This window comes from Macrotis lagotis, chromosome 1, assembly GCF_037893015.1.
Source record: "Macrotis lagotis isolate mMagLag1 chromosome 1, bilby.v1.9.chrom.fasta, whole genome shotgun sequence".
NCBI classification, from domain to species: Eukaryota; Metazoa; Chordata; class Mammalia; order Peramelemorphia; family Peramelidae; genus Macrotis; species Macrotis lagotis.
Genome location: NC_133658.1, coordinates 826676313 through 826697312, shown reverse-complemented (window position 1 = coordinate 826697312; position 21000 = coordinate 826676313). Strand labels below are relative to the sequence as shown.

General features: G+C 37.6%; 1 protein-coding gene across 1 annotated transcript in view; it reads left to right on the top strand.

Moving 5' to 3' along the window:
• LOC141508501 (guanylate cyclase soluble subunit beta-2-like) overlaps positions 1–21000 on the top strand; it is a 98617-nt gene that overhangs the window by 64092 nt on the left and 13525 nt on the right. Inside the window, 7 exon segments of the mRNA XM_074217170.1 lie at positions 4103–4423; positions 7701–7849; positions 8786–8932; positions 13061–13215; positions 13730–13878; positions 18996–19034; positions 19037–19075. Coding sequence (XP_074073271.1) covers positions 4103–4423; positions 7701–7849; positions 8786–8932; positions 13061–13215; positions 13730–13878; positions 18996–19034; positions 19037–19075 — 999 coding nt within the window.

The window sequence follows — 21000 nt, the reverse complement described above, 5'->3', positions numbered from 1 at the left end:
TATTCTATATTTCATTAATCAACTTCCTTTAATTTGGGAACTGTTCCTTTCATGATCCCCAGATTTTCATATATGGGAGATGTGACTCCTCAGTAATGACACTGTATCCTTTGACATCCCTTCTTATACCATTAGTCAACCAGTTAGTTGAGTTAGTCAGTTAATCTTCATTAAGCATTTTTGTAGGCCAGGTACCATGTCACAAAGAAAGGCAAAACACAGTCTCTGTCCTAAAGGAATTCTCATTCTTATGCTGGAGAAAATAAGCAAATAGCAAAAAGTAAGAACCACCCATTTCAAAGGGAAGATTAGCAAAAGGAGGGACTGGAAAAGGTTCTCTTGAAAAAGGTAGAATTTGATCTAAATTGAGAGACTGGGAAAGACAGGGGACAGAGGAAAGGAGAAGAACATTGGGTATGGCCAAACAAGTCACATGATTGAGAGAGATGTGAGGATTAAGAAGGCATTTGTTGCAGGATCATACAGTTTGTGGAAGTGAGTGAAGAATATGAAGATAAGAAAGTCAGGAAAAGGCCAAGTTGTGAAAGGTTATAAAGTCAAATTATTGAGTGGGTGAGGGGAGGTGATATTACATGGTCAGAACTGTGTTTTTGAAATTTTTCTGTGACTGAGTGGAGAATAGATTACAGTGGGAAGAGACCTGAGATAAAGGGAGACCAACTAGAAGGCTATTGTGTGTTCAGGTTTGAAGTGATAAGGGCTTGCAAACAGGGTAGTAATTTAGTGACTGGAGAGAAGGGACCACAAACGAGAATTTTTAAGAGGAGAAATGACATGACTTGATAAGACATTAGATAAGTTGGGTAAGTTGTGAACTACAAGAATGGTGGTGCCTTTAACAATAATAGGAAAGTTTGAAAGAGGGAAAAGATTTGGAAAAAAGTTAATAGTTCTGTTTTGGACCTATTTGACTTGATATGTCTGTGGGACACTCATTTTAAGATGTCTAAGAAGCAGGTGTGACTGTTGTTCAGGAGAGAAATAAGGGCTGGATATATTGATCTGGAAGTCATTTGCATAGAGATGATTACTGAACCTTATAGGAGCTGATGAGACCATGAAGTGAGACAGAGTAGAGGGAGAAGAAAAAAAGGTCTAGGAGAGAGCCTTGGGGGAGGTTCTGGTTTGTGGTCCTAACACAGTCCTGACAAAGAGCAAAGGAGATGGGGAATGTATGGTCAGATTGGTGTTTAGATGCAAGTAAGAGGAGATGATTTTCTTAAGGAGTTTAAATGAAAAGAAAAAGAGAGATATGGGGTAGCAGCTAGTGGGGATTATCAGACCAATTGAGGGGGCTGTTTTGCTTGGTTTTTATAAATGAGGAAGAATGATTATGTATGTAGGTAGTAAGGAAGGAGTAGATAAGTTGAGATTGAAGATTAAAAGAAAATGGGAATAAGAGAGGCAACAATCTATTTGAGAAGATGAGAGGAAATGAGATCAGGGCTATATACCGTAACAAGAAGGGTCACATTCTCATGAGTAATGGATGAAAGAGGAAATAATGAGAATGTGAGATGAAGAAGGTGTTCTCAGTAAATTGTGCCAGTTTGGGGAGTAAAGTATAAGGCGAAGTCCTTTGCTGAGAGGTTGGGGTTTTTAAAACTTAAGGACAGATAAACATGATTTAAAAAAAACTATGATGAGATAAGGTATTATACTCATGGCTTCCAAATAATCTTCCAAGAGGAATCCTGTGAATGAAGGACCAGACTATATTTTCTGGAAGTTTTTCTGAAGGTCAGTAAATTTAGTCTTGAAGAAGTTGGGTGCATAGAGTAGAATTTGTCATATGGGAAGAACAGGATAAGTAGAGTCACAAACTAAAAGAGACCTTAGCGATCATTAAGTTCAACCCCTTCATTTTACATATAACAAAACTAAGGACAAGAATTAGCAAATAATAATTAAACTAGGATTCAAACTCAAATTTTTTATGTAAAATTCAGTGCTCTTTCTACATCATACTGTTTTTTGTTATATATATAAGGAATGATCATAAAATTTTCCACAATATAATAGAGCATTGGCTAGAGGAATAGTGGAAATAAGATGGGAAAGACAGTGTGAGTGAGGATAAATTATAGATGTCCTTGAAAATCAGGAAAAAGTAATTTTAGTTTTAATAGGACAGACAATAGGAGGATAGTAAGCTTCTGATTAGATTGCAAACTCCTTAAGGGTAGGGATTCTTAGGGGCAGCTAGGTGGCGTAGTGGATAAAGCACGGGCCCTGAAGTCAGGAGTACCTGGGTTCAAATCTGGTCTCAGACACTTAATAATTACCTAGCTGTGTGGCCTTGGGCAAACCACTTAACCCTGTTTGCCTTGCAAAAATCTAAAAAAAAAAAGGGTAGGGATTCTTTTGCTTCTTTTGGTATCCCTAGCATTTAGTCTAGTGCTAAGTTGTAGAGTTTCATAGTTGGTGCTTTTTGACTGACTGGTTGATTAGGATAAGTTGACAAGTTGACAATTCAGGTTTGAGACAGGAATGAAGTGAAATATTCAGTCTATCTAATAATCAACAAAAGTAGATTTACTTAGTCATAGGGAGAATGGCATTCAGAATAGGGGGAAAATACTCAATTCAAGGTAGAATGTTGATAAAGTCAAACACAATTTTCCTATCCTTTTATTGCCCATGGTGGCCTGCTGGTCAACTGTCAGGTTGCTGCTAGCATTCCTCAAGGATTTTCTAATTTAGGTGAACAAGAAGACACATGATTAACTTGAAACTTAGTCCCCTAAGCTAAAAAAAACCTCTCAAGAACAGTTTGATAGCCCATTCAACATGGTAGGGAATGCTGATAGATGTTTCTTCTTTGAGCAAAACAATATCTTAGTGAAAGTAGTGTTTTAATAAGATTAGTTGAAAAGCCAAATGTATTATTTGTGATGGGAAATATTGGGGTCAGAGAGGTCAGTTTTATATTTGTTGTAGAAATTCATATGAGAGAAAATAGAGGTCTGGACCAATCAGTGGAAATGCAAAGAAAGGGATATTTATGAGAGATGCTTTGAAGGAAGAAGTGAAAATATTTGGTGATTGATTGGATGTCTGGGGGGGGGGGGGAAGAAGATAAATCAAAGCTTATTCCAAAGTATTAAGCCTGAATTGTTAGAAGATTTATCATGCCTTAGCAGAGAAAATAGAGTATGTAGAGGGAGGAGGATAAGTTTTATTTGGATGTATTAAGTATGATATTTAGCAGAACAACTAAGTGGAAATTCCCGGTGGATAGATATATGAGACTGGAGTTCAGGTGACAATGAAGAAGGAAAAAAACTAAAATACAATATAAAGTATAAATCAAATGTAACCATTTAGCATGGAGGCAAACAGACCTATATATTCTAATCATTCCCAAGAGATTCACTGAATGACAAAATCAGGAAAGTGCAAAGGAAGTAATATTAGCCTTGAGTTCAAAAGATTTGAGTTCAAATCTCAGCTCTGATACTTTTTTCCCCCTCTGTGATCTTAGGTCAGTCACTAGACTGTTTTGAGTCTATTTTTCTCATCTGTATTATTTGTGGATTGAACTTCATGGCCCTTGGTCTCCTTTTAGCTTTACATTTTTATTCTATGTTGTTCATAATCATTTCTAGGATTTAGAGGTAGAACGAGTTGTATAGATTTTCTGCTCTAACCTTTTTTTACAGATGAAGAAATTAAGAGCAGAAATTGAGGAAGTGAATTGCCTGAGATCTCATCCCTATAAAAGTGGAAATCTGAACCTGTTCTTATTACTCCCAATATACTCTTTCCTCTTCGTCATGCTCCGCATCTTCTTGACAACCTTGCCATTAAGGAAAATCTAAATTAAACCTTGAACCTTTACTTAATAAATCAAGGATATATATATATATATATATATATATATATATATATATATATATATATATATATGTATATATATGTATATAATATTTTATAATTGTTTCTATAAAATGATTATTAGAAAAGATTTTGTCATTAAAAGGATCACTTGCTTAAAAAGCTCACCTCTGTGGTACTCCTCATCTCCCAACAGTACTAGACATTTGGTATATTATTGATTCTTTCTCTTCTATTTTCAAAGGGCAAATGATCTGGATGGAGTCCCTGCAATGCATGATATATCTCTGCTCCCCCAAACTCCGAAGCCTCCAAGAGCTGGAGGAGCGTAACATGCACATCTCTGACATTGCCAGACATGACACCACCAGGGATCTTATACTCCTGAACCAGCAACGATTGGCTGAAATTGAATTGTCTAACCAGCTAGAGAGAAAGAAGGAAGAGCTCAGGATCCTCTCCAAACATTTAGCCATAGAAAAGAAAAAAACAGAAACACTGTTGTATGCAATGCTTCCTGAGCATGTAGCAAACCAGCTGAAAGAAGGCAAAAAGGTAGCAGCAGGTACTGAATTTAATTCATCTCATGCAAAAACTAAGGGAAACAGACACTTGAGGATTAAATGTGTAAGCAAATATAAGATTATGACAAATGCCTAAGTCATTCACTATCCAGGAATATAGCTTATTCACCCAGAAAGATTCTCCCTGAGTTAAATTTGAAGCGATTATATAATTTTCTATTTAATAAAGAAGGAAATGGAAATATTAATATGGTACCACTCACGGCCAATCAGTGATAGACTAAGCCGCTAACTCTAACCCTGAGTTGTAGATGCGGGTATGTGGGAGATGGAAGAGAAGATACAAATACAAACAAAACAAAAAACAATTCCTATCCTCAAAAAGCTTACATTCTAATAGGGGAAAATAACACAGAAGGAAGCTGAAAATTGGAGGAGTTGAGGGAATGGGGGGTGTGGTCCTGAGATGTGGTGAAGTAGCAGGCAGAAGAAGGAAGCATAGCTGGCCTGGGCTAGCCCACACAATAGAGATCCCAGAAGAAAGTCACTAGTGGGAGAAGAAAGACGGAATAATGAAAGGATATTCTAGAGTGAAAAGGCTCCAGGAACTGAGGGAACTTCCAGGGATTCTTTAGCTCAGTTCTGATGGTGAAATCCAGAAACTGAGAAATACAACCTTTTAGGCAGAAGCAGGAACAGTTGAAGGGAGATCATAAAGTATATCTAAGGGTGAATCCCCAAAGTGTGGTAGTCAAGATCTATGACTGAAAGGTACTCCCACCTCATCTTCTGTCTTTTAGATGAGACCTCCAAATCCTATTCAGTCAGTTACCCCCTCTTCCATGAAGTTTCCCTTGATTTACTAGTCGTTATTGCTCTCTCTTCTCAATTTCCCTTGAATTCCCTTGCATTCTGTTATGATGAATGTATAATGTTCAGCAGTAAATCTGTGATCCTGTGCTGCAGCCCCTCATTAGACTGAGATTTCTCTAGGTTGTTACACTTGAGACTTCAAACCACTTTTCCTTGGTAAGACCAAGAAGTCTCTTGGTTCAGCTAAATTATCCTGCACCAAAATCTACTTCATTCTGTATTGTCTGGTATATAACCTCTAATTTATGTAATTCTCTGATTTTTGTTTTTTCATCAATGTGGATAAATATTTTTGCTATTTGTTATGTGTGTTTATTGTGGAAGTGATATTTGGAGATAAGGAAGTCAAACCTTTGGCTATAAAGTTTGAGGTCTTTCTTTTCTCTTTAATAGTGATCAGAAGTTTATTTCAAACTTGAAAACTAAATCCTCTAGATTAACAATGTTTAAATTATATCAGATAGATAAATTTGTATACCTCGTCTCTCTGAAGAGAGAAGACTGGTCTTCTTCTGGTCCTAACTTCCTATTTCCCCTCTTGAAAGGAATTAGTCTCTGGAGAAGGAGGAGAGAGAAGAGACCAGAGATATCTATTCTGACTCCTTTGGAAATATACAATAACAGTCCCATGCTACATGCAGGGGCATTACTGTAGTCTGTTTGGAAAGAAATATGAAATGACCCCTCATCTCCGTTTCTATTTGAAATTCCTGGGCCAGGTCTCTTGGGAACTGAATTTGACAGCCAATCAAGACTGGGTTGAGTTGGCATCCAATTCAGTATATAATATGGTGGAAAGAGTCTGGCTCTGGAATCAGAAGGTCTAGGTTCTAATCTCACCTCTGATTTTTGCTATCCAAGAGACAGACAAAATCACTAAACTTTGGATCTCAGCTTCTTTTTTTCTGTAAAAAGAAGAGTTGGACTATAGACGGCCTCTGAGGTTCCTTCCTACTCCAGATTTATGACCCTATAAACTCTCATGCCTTGCCTTTCAGATTACAAAAATTTCAAATTAGAAAAGAAATATTTCTAAAAAGACTAGTAGTTTTTCTAAAACAAACCATTTTTAAAAATCCAATATTTAAATAGAAAACTGTGTTTTTAGATCATTATTTGGGGTGCTTTTCTCAGCAGTTCATTAGCTCTTTCAGGCCCTGGGTAACATTGAGGTGAGACCTTTGGAGAGATATAAGAGGCAGTGGATAAAGAGCCAGCCTCAGGACTAGGAAGACTTGTGTCAAGATACTGCTGCCTAGATGAGCTACGTAAGCCTGGGAAAATCCCTTAAATTCTCTATGCTCTAGTGCTAGATGATTCTCTAAAACTATAAGTTGCCTCGGTAGAGAGAATTTTCTTCTCTGGGAGTTCCCTACATTGATGAAATCACAGGTCTGTTTCCCACTGAATTTGAAGGGAAGCATCAATAGAAATCTTGTTTGTTACTCTCTCAAGGAGTAGCCTAATAAGTGAACACTTTTGGGAACAAAGGTATTGAGAAATTAAACTTACAGCAATATTTCAGACTGATGACATATTCCAATAGTTAAGTTAGAAATTTCATTATTAGAGGTACTTCTGGGCAGAGGGATACTTTAATATTTATAGACCCTTTTTTAAATGCTCTTGAAAGTACTTCTTTTTTTCCTGCCCTTTGGGCAAAGCAGGAGAAAGCCATATGAGCCTCCAACCTGTTTGAGGAATCATTTCCATTTCTTAGTATGATCTTCAGTCTCAAAACATGACCTGTTCTGCACCACCTTTGTCCCCAGGTGATTTGAGTTTGTGACCCTCTGGAGAGAGGCTGTCCCTTCAGCCTAAATTCCACCCACATACACAGTTGTGTATGTATGATATCACCAAGGTTACCTTATACTAACACTTCATTTGCTTATTCCCCCCCTCCATTCCCTATACTTTTTCACTTTCAACTCCTCTTTTCCTCTTAGACAGCTAAATGGTACAGAAAACAGAATGCTGGCCTGGAATTAAAAAAACCAGAGTTCAAATCTAACCTCAAACACTTATGCTATTTGTCACATTAGCTAAGTGACCCTGGTCAAAATCACTTAAACTGTTTGCCTCAGTTTCCTCAACTGTAAAATGGGGATAATGATGGCACTTATTTCCTACAGCTGAGGCAATGAGATAATATTTGTAATGTGTTTAGCATAGGCTCTGACACACAGTCGGTGTTTAATAAAGGCTTGTTTCTTTCTCTTCATTGCCCTCTTCTTCCTCATTCTCCTCTTCCTCTCCTCTACCTTCATGAAGCCACTAATACTTGATCAAACACTTGAAGAAATGGTATCCTCCCATCACTTTCTCTTTCCAGGCAGACTTTGATAAAAAGAATTGTATTCTCAGAAAATATCTCAATATTGGTATATTAACCATTGGGCTACTATTCAGACCTTGGTATCTAACATCCAATTTCTGTTGCAGGAGAATTTAAAACATGCACCATTCTTTTCAGTGATGTGGTGACATTCACTAACATATGTGCTGCCTGTGAGCCTATTCAAATAGTGAACATGTTGAATTCAATGTACTCAAAATTTGACCGGCTCACCAGTGTCCATGATGTCTACAAAGTAAGAATGTGTGTACCAGGTGGTAGATTTAAAGTTCTGTAAAGTTTGTTTTGGTTGAACAATGTATGTAGTTTACTATGAGTTTCCCTTAGCCAGCACTTACTCTTTCTTTTTCATTCTTTCTTTCTCTTCCATTTTTATCCCTTTGCTTTTTTTTTTCTGAGTAGGTTGGATGAGGATAGTTCACACACCAATAGAATCATAACTAGAATTTGCCAGCAACCAGGGATTTGCCTAAGAGTGCCAAAATTTAGAGGACACAAAAAATGAACACAACATGCTTCCTTAGAATTATCAAGTTGTTAACTAAGAAATTAGCACCCAGGTAGCAAAACCAATTTGTTAAAATAGGAACCCACCAATCAGCAATATTGTTCATAATACCTATCACTATAGTTCCTAATTCCCTAACCTTAAGAACTGGATTTATCTTAAATCTTTCATGTATTGTTTCTACTTCATGAATTACAAGATTGAATTGAAGATCTATTTATTACTGTACTACAATTATTAGTTATGACTCTGTCAGTTAAAATATCCTTTTGGAGACCTAGGAAAAGCACATTACTCAAACGGAATTCTTGTGCCTTGGAAGAGTTAAATTGCCTCCTGTAAGAGAGCACTTGAATCTCAGAGAGTAATTCTTTTACTCTTCCAGACTAACAGAAGGTCCACTCCTAATAATTTGCTATTCAATGTAGAGTACCATATGGCCACACCAGGAAATTCATTTTCTCCAAGATTTGTTCCCAGTGAAAGGTAGAATGGCCTCATTGGCTCTCCATATCCTTTGTACCTCTTCTTTCATCAGCAAAGAGTTACAAATTATAACTTGATCTTTGGTACAAATTTGAGGAAAATGATGAAATATGTAAGCTGTCTTTTATGGGAAAAAAAAACCAGAAACTGATCAGGCTCCTTTTTTTTCCTTCCCAGGTGGAAACAATAGGTGATGCATATATGGTGGTTGGGGGGGTGCCAGTGCCTGTGGAAAACCATGCTCAGAGAGTCGCTAATTTTGCCCTGGGGATGAGAATTTCTGCAAGAGAAGTGATGAATCCTATCACTGGAGAACCCATCCAGGTACCAGGCAGATGCATGCTCAGCATGATGGGAAGCATTCCATCACACCATTGCATTTATTTTCTTGGTGGACAGGCATGCCTTCAAATGGTGTGATTTGTTCAGACCAGTCCTCTCTTTGGAGCAGGCTCTTAAGTAACAGAGAAATTAGCAGGTTGTTGGCCCAAATTTGCCACAACTTAAATTGGGTTCTTGGAAGTAACTGGAGAGTATTTGGACCTATGTGTAGCTTCACTGCAAGAATCCTATTTCCTGTAAACAAGGTCAGAATTGAATGACTTTGATCTTTTTTCTTATTTGGAGATATGTAGGACTTCTCTCTTATAGGATCATGGATTTAGAACTAAAACGGACCTTAGGGGGTCATCTGGGTCAATCCTTTCATTTTTAGAGATGAGGAAATTGAGTACCAGAGAGTTGAAATTGCTTGTCCAGGGTCATATAGCTTAGTATCAAGAAGTCAAGCCTTCCTGACTCTGTTTACCATGCCATGTACTTTCTACTACATGCTTCTTAGAGTATGTTTACTTTATTTTATTTATGACTTGATTGATCGTAGTTACTTTAAAATAAAATAAATCACTGCTTCCATTTGTGGAGGATGTGAATTGCTGAAAATAGGGTAAAAGAAATAAAGCAAGACTCGTATCAACTTGTAAAGTTGAGGATAAAATATAAGGTGGAAGAATGGAAAGCTCAGCAGAGATAGGGAAATAATATCAGTAAGTGGGAAGGAAAAGAAACAATGGATTTTGATTATGGAACTGCCATGCACACCATGGAGAGGTAGAAAAAGAAAAAAATGCAGGGAGAGAGACAGAGTTAGGAGTGGGGGAAGAAGGAAGAAGGGGGCAAAGGAGGGAGAGAGAAGGAAGGAATGAAAGAGAAAAGGAGACAGAGACAGAAAAGAGGGGGAGAGAGAGAGAGAGAGAGAGAGAGAGAGAGAGAGAGAGAGAGAGAGAGAGAGAGAGAGAATCAGAACCTCAATTCTAAGAACAGAATAGATAAATGAATAGCCATTTGGAAACTTTGAAACTTTAGTGTGTGGGGTGGCTAGGTGGCGCAGTGGATAGAGCACCAGCCCTGAAATCAGGAGAAGCTGGGTTCAAATGTGCCTCAGACACTTAATAATTATCTAGCTGTGTGACCTTGGGCAAGTCACTTAACCCCATTGCCTTGCAAAAACAAACAAACAAAAAAGAAACTTTAGTGTGAATAATGCATGTTGATATGCAGTACAGAAAAACTGCAAATGTTAGTGATGGAAGGCACTGAATTTAATCTAATCCATAGCTAGAAAAGGATCCCCTTTAATAAATCTCCAGTAAGTTGTAGCCTTTGCTAGAATTGAGGAAGAACTAAATACTTCTTTTGGTAGTCCATTCTACTTTTGGGCAGCAGTTTTGGACCTGTTGCTAAGGAAGCTATAGTGGTTCAGGGTGTTCACCACTTTCTTTTCTAGATGTTCACAAGTCACCATTTTATTAATGCTTTCTAGATTTTATTAATAATTGAAATTGTCAAGTTCACTGATTCATCATTTTAAGACTACACTGACTTTCCTTTTCATTTTAAAAGGCAATTACCTTTGAGTAATCTTGTGGGACCTTTCCTGTTCTATAAAACATTTCAAAGATTTTTGACAATGGCACAGCACACATCTGCCAATTTGTATCCTGGGGATATCAGATATTTGAAGTTTGTGACTTGAACCCCAAAGGTCCTCTTTTAGCATCTCCTTTTTAGACTTGGATAAATGTCAACTGATTGGTCAAGATAATTTCCAACATTTACATTTCTGATTTGCAATCAACAAGCATTAACTAAATGTTAATATTTTTGACTGAAAGTTAAAAAAATGAAATAGCCTCTGTTCTTAAGGCATTTACAATCTGTGGGATGACCACATGCATATATGTTGCTATATACAAATACATATAAAATTTAGATACAAAATACAAAAAAGATATAAAGTAATCTTAGGAAACACAGAAGGTACTGGAAGCTGGGTGTGTGATCAGAAAGCTTTCATAGGGAAAAAAGGGGTGTTTGAAAGAGACCAGGAATTTCAAGAAGGGAGGGGAGGAAAATTTCAAGAGGGGAGGTGAGAAAAGAGAGCATTATAGACATGGGAGACAAGCAGTATAAAGGATTTAAATGAAGAGTAAAGAGTAAAAAGTCTACTAGATTGTGGAGTGCCTAGAGAACAGTGACCTTTAGTAAGTCTGGAAAAGTAGAACAGGACAACTATTCTAGAAAGTAATTTAGACTTATGTCCCCAGAATCACTAAACTGAAAACCCTTGACTCAGCTATACTACTAACAGTAGGCCTATATCCCAAATGGATAAAAAAAAGGGAAAGGAGTCATCTGTACACACACACACACACACACACACACACACACACATTTACACATATGTGTGCACACACTTTTTGTTGTACTTAAGAAATATAAACAAAACAGCACCTGTCAGTTGGAAAATGGTCAAATGAACGATGCTCTGTGAATATTTCAGTTGTTTTTTGGCTGTGTCCAATTCTTTATGACTCTATTTGGGGATTTTTTTGACAAAGATACTGGAGTGGTTTACCATTTCCTTCCCCAGCTCATTTTATAGTTGAGAAAACTGAGGCATACGAGGTTAATGGACTTGCCCAGGATCCTACAATTAGTGTTTAGAAGGACCTAGCTCAAACTGGTTTCTATTAATGGGATAAATCTAGGATTTCATTCAGGGGTGCAGCCCAAGCTTTTTAAGGAGCGTTTGCCTTGGGGGCTGGCAGTGATCACACCCTTCAGAAACTGCCTGTCCTTCAAAAGTGAGAAAAATGAGAAAAAAAAATGGATCACAGAGTAATATTGGTTATTAACTACTACAGCATAGTAATAATTTTCCTCAGTCCAGAGTCATCGTCCAATCATTGGCCATTCCAAACAAGTCTCAGTGATGCCAGTAAAACTACATTTGTTTCCCTGTAATAGGCTCTAGTTCATCTTGCTTGTTGCTCATATTTTATATAGAGATATCAGCATCATTGGTTTTATTGATGGCTTATTACACTGGACTCTAGCGAATTTTTAAACATCTATATTGATATTCCTTTACTTTGTAATTACTCTCTATGGCAGTTAGATTTATGGACAGAGAGATAGTTTTTTCACTCTTCCTCTTCCTTCTGGTATTTTTAGTTTTGCAAGACCCTATACAAAATTATTCTTAGCAGTTCTTGTGAGATCATATGTTTCTGATCAGGGGGCTACCATTCCTGTATTTTAAACTATGAACCAAAAAAATCCAAATTTTATTTCAAGTATAATCTTCTAAACTGTCAGTTTCTTAATCAAATATTCTCTTTGAAGGGGCGGCTAGGTGGCGCAGTGGATAAAGCACCAGTCCTGGAGTCAGGAGTACCTGGGTTCAAATCCAGCCCAGACACTTAATAATTGCCTAGCTGTGTGGCCTTGGGCAAGCCACTTAACCCCGTTTGCCTTGCAAAAACCTAAAAAAAAAATTCTCTTTGAAATCTTTGTCTTCAATTAGCAGTATCAAAGAAAAGAAGGAACGAAAGGAGGGAGGAATCCAAAGAGGAAAGAAGAAAATTCAAATGTCCCTATTTAATATCATTTAATAAAACAAATATATATTAAGCGCATAGTATATGCTATTTACTATCTTACATACTGAGATTGCAAATACAAAGGGAAAACAGTCCCTGCCCACAAAGGAGCTTACATTCTATTGCTTACCTTCTCCATGTAGATGTCAAAGGAAAAACAATCCTTGCCCCCAAGGAGCTTACATTCTACTACTTACCTTCTCCAGGTAGATGTCAGATCTTGTGTAAGAAGGCAAGCTGCTAAGCTCTCCATATAGAGAATTCACAATTCTTCAGTGGTTATTCAATCAGTCCATATTTTTAAGAACCTACTTTGTGTCTTTGTTGAATGCCTTTGATGTGTCAGTCATACAAATTACTGTGGTAATTATGAAGCTGTATAAAACAAAGTATTTGTCCTGGATAAGTTTATAATCTCATGATGGGGACAAAAACTAGTTTGAAGAATTTAAGTGCCGAATTACTAGGTAATTTGTGATTAAGTAGTTTTTCTTTTTCCTCCTTCTAGATTAGGGTAGGGATACATACAGGACCAGTTTTGGCTGGAGTTGTGGGTGACAAGATGCCCCGATACTGTTTGTTTGGAGATACAGTGAACACAGCTTCCAGAATGGAGAGCCATGGGCTTCCCAACAAAGTGCATCTCAGCCCTACTGCATACAGGTAATCATACATTCCTTCATTCATTCTTCTAATAAACTTGAGTAAAACAGTCCCTGACCTCAGGGAGTTTATAGTTATAAACATATTCTATTCTTATTCTGTAATTACATCTTCCTTGGCACCTGCAAGAGTATCAAGCAAGTTCTGATGGCAGCATTACTATATGTGGTAATATTTTAAATCAGATATGATTTCATGCCCTCACATTAATGATTGCTTAAAAGTAGGATCCAGTTTTGAGGCAGAAGGTAGGCAGGAAGTGAAGACTAGTAGGAAGCTACCTGTAGTGTCCTCCTCCATCCTTATGGGTTGTTACCAGGATTTTTCCCAAGAAGGAAATTACTGTCCTCTCTCTCCATCTCTCCATTGGGCTCTTCAGTAGCAGGGATGTGTAATTTGACAGATGCCCTGAATTCCAAGGCATCTTCTACCTGATAGTCCTTTAAGACTGTGTCACATCTCAACTGTATAGCTGGGGACTTTTATGTTTGATGGACTTCTTTATTTTTTACAGTGCTCTGGAAAATTGTGGGTTTGAGATCATTGAGAGGGGTGAAATTGAAGTGAAAGGGAAAGGGAAGATGACCACCTATTTCCTGATTCAGAATTTGCAAGTCACCGAAGATGAGATCATGGGGAGAACTGAAAACCTTGAAAATAGAGGTAAGAAAAATATGTAAGCAGCACACCTCATTAGGAAGGCAAGTGCTAATCTTTTGTTTATGAGCAGTTCCAGTGGTGTTTACTCTGTACATATGTTTTTTATATAAATTACATGTATAATTTCTCCATCACTCATTATTTCATCTTGTTTTGATTCAACCTTAGGTGGCCCAATAGAAAGAGCCTTGATTCTGGAGTAGCTCAATGGTACCATAGTGTACAGAATACCAGGCCTGGAGTCAGGAGGACCTGAGTTCAAATTTGACCTCAGACATTTGCTGGCTCTGTGACCCTAGGCAAGTCACTAAACCTATGTCTGCCTCAGTTTCCTAATCTATAAAAGGGGAAAATAATAGCAGCTACCTGACAGGGTTGTTGCATCAAATGAAAGAATAATTGTAAAGTACTCAAACTGATGCCTGGAACATGATAAGTATTATATAAATGTTAGCTATTATTAGTATTTTGGAGTCAGAGGAGCTGGATTCAAATTCTGCCTCTGCAACTTAGCCCCTTTTATCTTAGATAATTATCTTAATATTTCTAGACTTCAGTTTCTTCATTTGCAAAAAATTTGAAACAGATGAGGCCCGACTAAATGTTTTCTGAGGTTCCTTCCAACTCTAGATCTAGGATTCTAGGATTCTTTTGTCTTGAAAAAAGTTGTATAAGGTATGGATCAGCTTTGTTGTTCCTCAAACTCTCTTATCTGGAAAAAGCTATACTATTGCACCATAATTACATAATATAATATTATATTATGAAAAATAATGAAGTAATATTATAAAATGTAATATAATATAAAGTGATATGATGACAGTTTGTCCTTTGTTCTCAAAGAAGCTCATGAGTTAGGGAGGTGATGTCATGACAAGCCCATGAATTAGATTTGTGTGAGGGAAGGCTGTGCTAAGTCATCAGCCTCACTTTTTCCTCTAGCACCATCTGGGTCCAGTGTTAGATATGAATCAGGACAACTGGATATGACCTTGAAATGCAAAGCAATCTCATAATAATGTTATTATAGAATATATGATATAATATAATATAATATAATATGAAGTAATGTAATATATAACATAAAGTAATATAATTCAATAGATAATATAATATAATTAATATAATATAATATAATATAATATAATATAATATGAAGTGCTATCCCACTGACCCTTAAGCCTTTCTGAATCTGTACAGCTTTGTTGCAGGTTCCTTATTTAATTTATCAATGCAATCAGACTCTGGCATCCTTTTCCCCAGAAATACTCTGAAGTTTAGCCCAAATATTAACAAAATGAGTAGAATTTCTTATATCTGTCATTTTAAAAAGAACACTGTTACATCTAAAGGAAAGAGGAAGTGCCATTTTATACTTCTAGGGGTTTTTCCAAATGTCTTTTTTTTTTAACTTTGCCACAATCTTTCTGGACTCCTAAGTTCTCTTTGGCATCTTTCTTAGCTTTCCCCTCCTTTCCATAACACCTAGATACAATCAATTGTTAGTGAGGTTCAAATGAGATAGCCCGGGGCTTGCCCATGCCAAACCCAATTCTCTAGCATCTCTGTCACACTGATCTCATTCATTTTGAGTTTGTAGTCTATGTGTTCTCAAAGAGGATCAATGACAGCAGAAGAGTGATGCCTTCATTTGCAAGTGAATTGGATTTAAATGAGGCCAAACTGTACAAAGTCAACAGAACAGCCTCCCTCTCTCATCCAGGGTCATCTGAGTCCAGTGGCAAGTTATAGGTCAGGAGATGACTTTAGATGCAGTGAGATATTGAGGTACAATGGAAAAAACAATGACTCTAGCTTTAGATGTCATTTCTCATGTTTGTTCCCTAGGAGACCTCAGGCAAATCACTTGTGTTTCAGATTCTTTATTTGTAAAATGATCAGGGCAGCAGATTAGATTGGCTCTGGAGTCTCTTTCACCTCTAGAACTGTGTGACCCTATAATTTAAACAAACAAGAGATACTCAGGTCATAGGACTGAGAGCTGAACGGGCCATTGGAGAGGATCTCATCCAGAAGTTCTTAATCTAGGATCCATGAACTTGTTTTTTTACCCCTTTTTTTCCTTTATATTTTGATTGTTTTTTCAGTATAACTGGTTTCCTTTGTAATCCTTTTAAGTATTGAGGTCAAATTTGAACACAGGTCTTTCTAATTCTAGCACTGTATCCAGAAAGTCACTTAGATGCCTCATAAAAAGTTCAAAAAGTTGGAAACATGCACAAAATCATACCTCTGAATATATAAGGAGCTGGTTGCTTTGCTGAAAGTCTTTTAAATTGGTAAAACAAGTGTAAAAGTGAGATAGATGAGAGAAAAAAGTAGCGGAGATGGTGATCTAGTATTAGGATTCATTTAGGCTGGTGTAATGATGTTCCCAAGGGCTTGGAACTCACCTTTTTGCCAAGGAGAAGCTCCCTTTCATTTGTCCCCAATTTTTTTCCTACCAAAATTTTGTTGATGGAGCCTAGTTTATGGTCTATGTCTAAGACCTGCGGCCTGGGTATACAACCTGCGCCCTGACCAAAAAACCAGTATCTATTCTCCATAGGTTTGTACCTCATTGACACCTTCCTTGAGGGAAGAGGAACTGAGATCTTTATGAGGAAGAGAAGGAAGGAGAAGGGGCCAGGGTGGTAATGATCTCCAACTGGCTCTGCTGCTCATAGAAATAGTTTCAGGAGCAACTAGTAGATGTGAGCTAGAAACTTGGGTTTGGGGGTTAAGGGCTATTACACAACCTACCGCATTATCCAAAGGCTTGAGGGGATGAGTAGGAGGTTGGGGAGGAAAACACTAGAAATAGATAATAGATAATGGCCACTACTATCTTTAACTTAGCAAAGCAGGGTCTCTAAACTAGGGATACGGGAGGAAGGATATAAAAAAGTTATTATATGCCACATAATAATAGCCTTTCCAGTGATTTCTCTTTGCTTAAACTATCTCCTTTAGGGTAGAGGCTTTTCATCCATAGTCTTTTTGTTGTTGTTGTTGTTGTTTTAGGTTTTTGCAAGGCAAAGGGGGTTAAGTGGCTTGCCCAAGGCCACACAGCTAGGTAATTATTAAGTGTCTGAGACTGGATTTGAACCCAGGTGCTCCTGACTCCAAGGCTGATGTTTTATCCACTATGCCACCTAGCTGCCCCTCATCCATAGTCATCAAGTCCTTTCTCCTTCTTTGCATTAATGTTTCTTTGGGGTGGAGTGAAGGTGACATGAAGCCAAGATCATTTCAGTGAGCATTCTGTGCGAACATCGTGTGGTTTGTCCGTTGCTTCTGTGAGTTTGAAAGGGAATCAACCATAGAGATGAAAGGGATCTTGAAGGGAATGTATCCTGGTCCCTGCTATAGTTACTGCCATTTTCCAAGTGAGACCACTTCCTTGGCGCTTTCTATTATTTGTTGTGCTAACCCAGGAGCTGGTTGGTAACCCAGTCTACAAGTTCTCAATGTAGACAGAAATGTCATGTTTCCTAGCAAAATTTCAAAAAGATCCTCTTTGCCCTTTGTGAGAGTTTTCACAACTCTCTGAATTTCTGCTGCCAACAGAAAATATATGCAAGTATATACACTCTCAGAAAATAATAAGGATTACAGTATTAGCATGTGCAGAGCAGAGCCGAAAGATTCATCAGCATCAAGTGGTGTCACTGCTCTTCATCACACATAGAAAGATATACACTTGTCCATGGTATCTACTTCCATTTAATCATCTAAGCTTGCAGAAGATACCTAATGAAGGTTTTCATCAATGCTGTATTTAATGGTGAACTCCCTTCCTGAATCAGTAGGTAGAAGACTCCCTTTACACTGTGAGGCAAAAACACTAAATTTGGCATCAGAATACCTTAACGTTAAATCCTACTTCAAATTCTTTAAATAGCTATGAGATCCTGGGTTTGTCATTCTTTCCAAGTCTCAGTTTCTACATCTGTACAACAGGGGAGAGATTAATACCTACCTTAGAGGGTTGATGTGGGACTCATGAGATGGTGCATATAAAGTGCTTTTATAAGTCTTAAAGCTCTATATAAATGATTTGAAGCTCCTAAAGCTCTGGATCCCCAAGGCTAAGTGTGACTGCTTAAGTAGTAGTTATGACCCATTCCTTAGTAGTCTCACCTTTGGCTGCTTGCCAAAGGAAGGAAGAAATAAATTACAGCATTCCCTCTCCCCTCCTTTTCTGTCATGGTCATAGCCAGTAGGTGGATGGAAGAAAAGGAGAAACAAATAGTCAAAGCACACAGTAGGGCTCAAGTTTTATTACTCATATTATTCCCTTCTTAATTCTCCCAAGCATGTAAAACTAGTTTTCAACAATCATTTTTGGTAAGGTTTTGAGTTTCACATTTTCTCCTTCCCTTGACAAAGAGTAACTATGTTAAGCATATTACTCATGTGGCAAAGGAAGAATCAAAACAAAAAGAAAAAAACTGAGAGGGAAAATCATCAAATATCAAACAAATTTTAAAAATTAAAAATAATAAGTTTTGGTCTACATTCAAACTCCATAGTTTCTTCTCTGGATGGTATTTTTATCATAAATCCTTTAGAATTGACTGATTATTGTCCTGCTGAGAAGTCCATCATAGTTGATCATTACACGATGCTGCTGTTAATGTGTATACCCTTCTTCTGTTTCTGCTCACTTCACTCAGCATCAGTTCATACAAGTCTTTCCAGACTTTTCTGAAGTCTTGTCACTCATGATTTCATACAGAACAAAAATACTCCATCTCATTCATATACCACAAATTATTTAGTCATTCTCTAATTGAAGGGAATCCCCTCAATTTCCAATTCTTTGTCACTACAAAAAGAGCTCAAGCAGGTGCATTTAAACATCTCTCACCTTGGAGTTTAAAGCATTTTCAAATTAAATCTCTTTATCCACCTCCCAAAGTAACAAACCTTACACAGGCAAGGCTTATAAAAAGCTGAAGGACACTACTGAAAGAAAAGTGTTCTTATGTTCATGGGGAGCCAAAGAAAAATCTCCCATCCCAACTTTTCAAGCAACTATTTCAGAATCTCTTCCTATAGACAGAAAGGTTGTATACATTGTCCCATGTTTCTTTCCATTTGCTTTTTGGTAAAAGAAAATGCTCTGGAAATTCAAGACAGCTAGATTGTTGCTGTTGGACTCGGCATCTGTTCCCCAACACTAATGTAGCATATGGTGAGTCCACCAAGGATTTCTCTTATAATACTCCTGGTACTTTATTTCACTTAAAGAAAACCAGCTGATTCAGATTTATAGATCCTGGGGGAGGGAGAAGAGAGAGAATGGGAACTCATCAGCTGAGATAGCTGATGAGAAAAGACAGCCCTTAGGAAGAACTGGGATATCTTGGGATCTCATCCACTCCTTTTTATGACTGTCTTTATGCTCCTCCTGGTGAGATGTGTGTCTTTCCTGAAATGGTAAAGGTGAGGGTGTCATACTAGATGTAGGTCCAAAAAAGGTTTTCATTCTTATTCTGAAAGGACTCTTTGTTGTTCAGTCCTGTCCAGACTCTTCATTATCCCATTTGGGATTTTCTTGACAAGGATACTTGGAGTGGTTTACCATTTCCTTCTCCAGAAAGGACATTTGGATTACTTTAAATCCACCCCTATGAAACAGTTTTCACTCACCACTTACTCACAAAATGAAATTCACCTGATTCAATGAACCTATATGACTCTCCCACCCCAGCTATAAAGGAGCATAAGCTCTCCTCACTTTGATTCTCACCTGGGTCTTATATTGTCTAATGAAACTTAATGTCCCTTGCCCAACTGTGAGCAGGACAGTCCCAATTCTCCCCTTGTCTAGGAGGGGATTAAGTGTTCTATTTTTCCTGAATTCTTCTCATAATCATTGTCTATGCCTGAGAAAGTGAAGGGAATGGGGAGAGAAGGGCTATGGATGAGCATCTCTTGGGGTTGGTATAATTATCTGATTATACCAGGAAATGGTGAGGTCTAACAGTGATTATCCATGTGGGTGAAATCTAGGTTATTGAAGAAAGTAAGAAACTGAGAGGTTATATACTTGGAGTCCCTAAGGATGGTGGAAGAGAATGCAGTAGAGAGAAAGTTGGTGATACATGTTTGTTATGAGAATTTGAATGTGGCATGTGACCTTGAGCAATCGCAATCAATCACTAAGCATTTGCTACATACCAGGTTCTAGGAATACAAATATAAATAATTTCTATTACTAGGGAGCTTGTGCAGGGATGTAAAATAACTTCTTTGGCCTCAGTTTCCTCACCTGTAAAATGAAGGAGTAAACTGAAATCTCTTCTAATATTATGAGAACTTTGATATTTGAAGGGAAATATGTGAGGCCAGAGGAAGAAGGAAAATAGTAGTGGGGGCAAGACAGGTAGTGTCATTCTGTGAGCAGATCTGCATAGAACCAAAGGATGCTTGTTAAGAAATCAAAGACAAAGAGGAAAAAGATGTGGAGTCTGGGGAATCGATTATGGTTCATTAAAATTAGTAAAATTAGAGGCATACATTAGAATTCAATGGCCAAATTATGAATAGATGAAATGAACAGAAGACAGAATTTCTAGGATCAGAGAAAAATGGTGCCAGTCAAACTATTTGAGGAAATATTTATATTCTTAGTAATTTTGGTCAGAATTCAAAAATATATCCAAGGCTCCCTAAATAAGAATATTCTCCTTTGTGTGGCACAGTGAAAAGAGCACCAGACTTACAATTGGAGGACTTAAGTTCAAGTCCAGATTCAGCTCACCTGTGTGACTTCAAGTAGAAATGGGGGTGATAAGCAAAAAGCAAAGGAGATCTAGGGCCTGAGACATGATAACTCTCTGCAAATAGGAAGGGAGGGAAGAAGGAAGGGATGGAGAAAGGGAAGAAAGAAAACAAGGAAGGAGGAGAAACAGAAGAAGGAAGAAAAAAGGGAGGGAAGAAAGAAGGAAGGTAGACAAGGAGGGAAGAAAGAAGGGAGGCAGGAAGAAAGGAAGGAAGAGAGGAAGGAAACAAAGGAGGAAGAAGTAAGGAAACATGCATTGGGCAACTACGTGACACAATGGATAGAACTTTATATTTGGAGCCAGAAAGATCTGAAATCAAATTCAGACCCAA